This window comes from Theropithecus gelada, chromosome 5, assembly GCF_003255815.1.
Source record: "Theropithecus gelada isolate Dixy chromosome 5, Tgel_1.0, whole genome shotgun sequence".
Lineage (NCBI taxonomy): Eukaryota > Metazoa > Chordata > Mammalia > Primates > Cercopithecidae > Theropithecus > Theropithecus gelada.
In genome coordinates, this window is record NC_037672.1 from 59,550,891 (window position 1) to 59,557,433 (window position 6,543).

The window sequence follows — 6,543 nt, forward strand, 5'->3', positions numbered from 1 at the left end:
AATCCTTTTTTTTTTTTTTTTTTTTTTTTTTTTTGAGACAGAGTCTCGCTCTTGTTACCAGGTTGGAGTGCAGTGGCGTGATCTGGGCTCACTGCAGCCTCCACCTCCCGGATTCAAGTGATTCTCCTGCCTCAGCCTCCCCAGTAGCTGAGACTCCAGGCATGCGCCACCATACCCTGCTAATTATTGTATTTTTAGGAGAGACGGGGTTTCACCGTGTTGACCAGGATAGTGTCAATCTCTTGACCTCATGATCCGCCTGCCTTGGCCTCCCAAAGTGCTGAGATTACAGGTGTGAGCCACTATGCCCGGCCCCTATCTTTTTTTTTTTTTTTTTTTTTGATGCAGGTTCTCACTGTAGCCCAGGCTGGAGTGCAGTGGTGCAATCACAGCTCACTGCAGCCTCCACCTCCTGGGCTCAAGTGATCCTCCCATCTCAGTCCCCTGAGTAGCTGGGACCACAGGCATATGCCAGCTTGCCAGACTAAATATTTTTGTATTTTCTGTAGAGACAGAGTTTCACCACGTTGCCTAGACTGGTCTCAAATTCCTGGGCTCAAGTGATCAGACCTCCTTGACCTCCCAAAGTGCTGGGATTATAGGCTTGGGCCACCGCGCCCAGCCCCCTATCTTATCTTTTCTTTTGTTTGGTGACATATCTCATAGTTTCTCTGATGTGCAGCCTCTCTTGTTGTAGCAAGTCAGTAAACCGTACTTCTTTCAACTACAGGTTTGTCCCTGATGGTCTGAGGCCGATTGGGTTGGAACAATATCATGGAGGTATGGCCAAGATCCTTGCTGCCATGAACCAGAACCCTTGGTAATAATATGCACATCTGAGACTTCTTGAGTCTCCCCTGCCTTAGGCCTCTCTGTCCTTGATTACATGGGTCTTGCATTGAATCTGGACTTTTATTATCTCTTTGGCCCTTTAGAGTCATGCTGATTTCTTGAGTCAGCAGGCAGAGCAATTTATCCTTGGGGTTAGGGCCCAAATTCATGAGTTTTTCTTTTATATTTTGTATTTCAAAAAGAGAGAGACAATGTATTTAAAAACAGTTGCTTTTTATATTACTTATAAAAGTAATATTTTTATTTTTGACCACAAGCCAGCCTCTTGTGGTTTGCCTCCAAGATACTTACACTAGTTCCTGGCATAACTTCACAGAGGACAGTGAATTGTAGAGGCTACTCTGGAGAACTTTGGCTCAAATAAGATTGTTCATTTTAGACATGTCTTAGAATGAAAAAGGGAAAAAAAACAAAAAACAAAAACCCCAAGTCTCATGAGGAGACTGTCTTCTCTATTCTTTTTCTTTTTTATTAATTTTTTTCTCTTTTTTTAAATGTTTTTCCTTTTTGTCTTATCTTTCTAAAAGAGAGATCATTTAGTTTAATGAAAGACTCCCTCCCTCCCAAAACATCCTTCATTTCCATTCGTAGGGGTTTAATAAATATTGGCTGCTTTATTCTATGAGTTGGCAAAATTGTGAAGGGCCCAAGTTACTGTTTCAACCAACCAGGTGTGAAACTCGTGTGTGTGCATGTGTATCCTGAAATGGGTTTTTCTATATCTAAACTTTTTTTTTTTTTTTTTTTTGAGATGGAGTCTGGCTCTGTCACCCAGGCTGGAGTGCAGTGGCCGGATCTCAGCTCACTGCAAGCTCCGCCTCCCGGGTTCAGGCCATTCTCCTGCCTCAGCCTCCCGAGTAGCTGGGACTACAGGCGCCTGCCACCTCGCCAGGCTAAGTTTTTGTATTTTTAGTAGAGACGGGGTTTCACTGTGTTAGCCAGGATGGTCTCAATCTCCTGACCTCGTGATCCGCCCGTCTCGGCCTCCCAAAGTGCTGGGATTACAGGCTTGAGCCACCGCGCCCGGCCTCTATATCTAAACTTTTTCCCTCTCCTTAGAGCAGAAAGATTATTAGCTTTTCTCCAATAATTGTATATGTATCTATAGCTGGCTCCTGCTTTTTCTTCTCTTTTCTTTCTTTTTTTTTAAAGAGACAGAGTCACACTATGTTACCCAGGCTGGAGTGCAGTGGCTATCCACGGGTGTGATTATAGTACACTACAGCCGGGAACCCCTGGCCTTAAGCGATCCTTCTGCCTCAGCCTTCTGAGTAGCTGGGACTATAGGTGCATACCACTGTGCCTGGATTCTTTTCACTTTCTTTTCCTGTTTTCTCCCTCCTATCCTCCCTCAAGAAATTTTAAAGGTGAATTGACTAAAAAGAAAAAATCATTTTGTTGTCATGTGTGCCCTCTAGAAAATCTAGTCCACATAAATAATAAAAAATTTCTAAACAGAAAAAGTTAAAAATGGTATTTTGTTATGTAAAAATGCTAGCACTGTATTTTAATTTTCATAATACTAAAGTTAAATTTCTAACGCTTTAAACTTTCTAAATTTTTATATTGGGCTTCAGAGTCAAATAACTTATTATTTCCAAAAATTGTGTAAGATTGAAAATATAATATGGTGCTTAATTAAATAAAAATGTAATTAATTACAGATGTCTTTTAAAAGATTTTGATTACGTGAAATTCCTGTAATACTATAAAAAGTGTTAATTAAAATTTTAATTTCCAAGTTTTAAAAATCTTAAGAACTTATACAACAATTAATTGATATGTGATCTTTGGATACTTGAACAATTTTAAGTTAAAAAATGATATAAAACTCTGGTCATAGCATATGATGGAAAAATCTTAATCTTCTGAGACTTGTGATGTCCTCAAAGGAACCACTGATGCATGTGTGGAAATTTTATAATATAAAGAAAAAGAAAGGTAAAAAAAAGCCCTCCCTAAGATGGCTGCTGACGACGAACTACTGCTCCCGCTGCCCCCCAGGCTGTTGGAAACCGGCAAACAGATTCTGGACGAAGTAGAAGTAGCGACTGAACCCGCCGGTTCCCGGATAGTCCAGGAGAAGGTGTTCAAGGGCCTGGACCTGCTTGATAAGGCTGCCGAAACGTTACCGCCGCTCGAGTTGTTTAGCCGAAATGAAGATTTGGAAGAGGTTGCTTCCACCGACCTGAAGTGCCTGTTGGTGCCAGCGTTTCAAGGAGCCCTCACCGTGAAACAAGTCAACCCGAGCAAGCGTCTAGATCATTTGCAGCGGGCTCGAGAACACTTTATAAACTACTTAACTCAGTGTCATTGCTGTCATGTGGCAGAGTTTGAGCTGACCAAAGCCAAGAGCAACTCAGCCGAAAATCACACTGCTAATTCCTCCATGGCTTATCCTAGCCTCGTTGCTATGGCATCTCAAAGACAGAGTAAAGAAGAGAGATACAAGCAGAAGAAGGAGTTGGAGCATAGGTTGTCTGAAGTGAAATCTGCTGTGGAAAGTGGTCAAGCAGTTGATGAGCGTGTTTGTGAATATTATCTTCTTTACCTTCAGAGGTGGATTGATATCATCTTAGAAGAGATTAAGAGCATTGACCAGGAAATTAAGATCCTGAGAGAAAGAGACTCTTCAAGAGGTATCAACTTTTTTTTATTTTTTTATTTTTTTTTGAGACGGAGTTTTGCTCTTGTTGCCCAGGCTGGAGTGCAATGGCACGATTTCGGCTCATGGCAACCTCCGCCTCCTGGGTTCAAGCGATTCTCCTGCCTCAGACTCCCTAGTAGCTGGGATTATAGGCATGTGCCGCCACACCCGGCTAATTTTGTATTTTTAGTAGAGATGGGGTTTCTCTGTATTGGTCAGGCTGGTCTCGAACTCCTGACCTCAGATGATCCTCCTGGCTTGGCCTCCCAAAGTGCTGGGATTACAGGCATGAGCCACCATACCGGGCCCAAGAGGCATCAACTTCTAACTCATCTCACCAGGAGAAGCCTCCAGTGAAACCCTTCATTCTCACTCAGAAGACCGCCCAAGTCAAAGCGTTTGGAGCAGGTTATCCAAGTCTGGCAACTATGACGGTGAGTGACTGGTATGAGCAACATCGGAAATATGGAGAATTACCAGATCAGGGAATAGCCAAGGCAACACCAGAGAAATTCAGAAAAGCAGCTCAGCAACAGGAACATCAAGAAGAAAAGGAGAAAAAGCATGATGAATAAACACTCTACAGAGCTCGGGAGTGGGATGACTGGAAGGACACCCATCCTTGGGGCTACAGCAACCACCAGAACATGGGCTGCAGGGTGCACACCTCCCCCACCAAGGAAAGCCAGGCAGTCCTCTCCTCTCTGGGCTCACGCTTCAGCTGTGTACAACGAAGGCAAAGATGCTAAATCTTGCTTTGCATTCAAGAAAGTGTCGGCCGGGCGCGGTGGCTCAAGCCTGTAATCCCAGCACTTTGGGAGGCCTAGACGGGCGGATCACGAGGTCAGGAGATCGAGACCATCCTGGCTAACACGGTGAAACCCCGTCTCTACTAAAAAATACAAAAAACTAGCCGGGCGAGGTGGCGGGCGCCTGTAGTCCCAGCTACTCCGGAGGCTGAGGCAGGAGAATGGCGTGAACCCGGGGGGCGGAGCTTGCAGTGAGCCGAGATCTGGCCACTGCACTCCACCCTGGGTGACAGAGCGAGACTCCGTCTCAAAAAAAAAAAAAGAAAAGAAAGTGTCAAGTGATTAAAAACAAAAACAAACAAAAAAACCTCTGGTCACTAAATACAGATTTTATCTATTCTTATTTTTATAACGTTATAAAATGACTGTACAAAGGATGTGCAAATGTGCTTTTCAGAACAGGGGATCTGATAAAACATAAAATAAGCAAACAAACAAGCAAAAATAAACTGTGCAAATGCTTTGGATGATATCATATGTGGGTTTGTTTTGCCAGCTTAACATTTAGGAAGATAGTCTAAAATGTGTGCCAAAAAAATTAGGTAGATATTTCTTGGTTTCCTGTCTTCTAGACTTGCCTGCAAAAAACAGAAGTTGGTTGCTTTGGTTAAAGGTGATAATTAATAAAACAATAAAGACTGTACTCAATAATTACAGAGAAATATGAATATGTATGCAAGATAATTTAGTTTATTAAATAAATTCTTGATATATTTACATTATAATTTCAAGTATAAATACATTGATTTATTTAATATACTGATTGGATTAATTTTATCTTAAAGTTAAAAGCTTTAATTTTGTAACTTATTTACATAGCCATGTAATTATATATGTCTAATCACACACATATAAATATATATTAAGATCAATTGAAGAATCATCTATAAATGGTTAAAAAAATTTAAGGTGAAATCAGTGTTAGTAGATTTATTAAAAAGAGTAAAATTAGAATTTGGGTTTTCTTTTTGGAAAATGATCAAGATAGTCTGTGACCAGATAACAGCTATTCTTTCTAAACACCAAATATTCTATTAATTCTCTAGACTTCTTGGCATACTCTGGAATAATTTTGACCAAAAATTCCTCACTTTTCAGTTAAGTTGCTAGTAATAACTGTTACCTACTGATGTGGTTTTAAAATATGTATAATAACTTTAACTATCTTTTGGAGTTTTTGTTTGTTTTGTTAGGGTCTCGCTCTGTCACCCAGGCTGGAATGCAGTGGTGCAGTCTCCACTCACTGCAGCCTTGACCTCCCAGGTTCAAGCCATCCTCCCACCTCAGCCTGTCCAGTAGCTGGAGCTACAGGCATGTGCCGCCATGTGCAGATAATTTTTTTTTTTTTTAATTTGAGACAGTCTCCTTTGTTGACCAGGCTGGAGTGCAGTGGTGCAATTTAGGTTCACAGCAGCCTCCACCTCCCGGGTTCAAGTGATTCTCCTGCCTTGGCCTCCCGAGTAGCTGGGATTACACCACCAGGAGCACAACCATGCCTGGCTAATTTTTGTATTTTTAGTAGAGTCGGGGTTTCACCATGTTGGCAGGCTGGTCTCCAGCTCCTGACCTCAAGTGACCAGCCCGCCTCGGCCTCCCAAAGTGCTGGGAATACAGGTATTAGTCACCGCACCCAGAGGTCTTGGGTTTTAAAAATTATAATTTCTGTTCATACCTTATATCTTCTGACAATTCTTCTTCACTCTGCCTTTATTTTAGGCCCTAAATTCAGAATAATAAAAATGTTAAGATGTCTTTTATCCTTAAAATATCTTCAGGCTTCCTGAAATGACTGTTAGGTATCACAAATATTTGCTCCTTCACTTTCTATGCAGGAAGAATAATTGAAATAATTGTTTGGCCTGGAGTGGTGGCTCCCACCTGTAATCCCAGCACTTTGGGAGGCCGAGGCGGGCAGATGACTTGAGGCCAGGAGTTTGAGGTCAACCTGGGCAACACAGTGAAACCCGTCTCTGCGAAAAATACAGAATACAAAAAATTACCTGGGTGTGGCGGTGCATGCCTGTGGTCCCAGCTACTTGGGAGGCTGAAGTTGGCAAACTGCTTGAGCCCGGGAGGCAGAGGTTGCAGTGAGCAGAGATCATGGCACTGCACTCTAGCCTGGGTGACCCCAACTCAAAAAAACAAAAAGAAAGAAAGAAATAATTAAGTGTGGGCGTTTTTCAAACTTAAACAATGGTGAGGACTATTTTTTAACAGCAAATATTTTTTAAAAAC

At 41.9% G+C, this 6,543-nt stretch overlaps 1 protein-coding gene and 1 non-coding gene across 2 annotated transcripts; both read left to right on the forward strand.

Moving 5' to 3' along the window:
• The first annotated feature begins 2,692 nt into the window (after nucleotides 1–2,692).
• On the forward strand, nucleotides 2,693–2,759 carry LOC112625602. Its single transcript, XR_003119685.1, has one exon. It is a non-coding gene; the product is annotated as a small nucleolar RNA SNORD42 (small nucleolar RNA).
• Nucleotides 2,760–2,815: 56 nt separating this feature from the next.
• LOC112625442 (immunoglobulin-binding protein 1-like) lies at nucleotides 2,816–4,074 on the forward strand. The gene is made up of 2 exons (XM_025386730.1): nucleotides 2,816–3,491; nucleotides 3,812–4,074. Exons 1-2 carry the CDS (start codon nucleotides 2,816–2,818, stop codon nucleotides 4,072–4,074), a joined length of 939 nt encoding a protein of 312 aa, XP_025242515.1.
• Nucleotides 4,075–6,543: the final 2,469 nt, after the last annotated feature.

What these genes read in the sequence shown, in the direction of transcription:
- LOC112625442 (XM_025386730.1), top strand. Translation starts at nt 2,816, where the DNA reads ATGGCTGCTGACGACGAACTACTGCTCCCGCTGCCCCCCAGGCTGTTG. An exon ending in AGAAAGAGACTCTTCAAGAG is followed by an intron (nt 3,492 to 3,811) that starts GTATCAACTTTT and finishes ACCGGGCCCAAG; the next exon opens with AGGCATCAACTTCTAACTCA.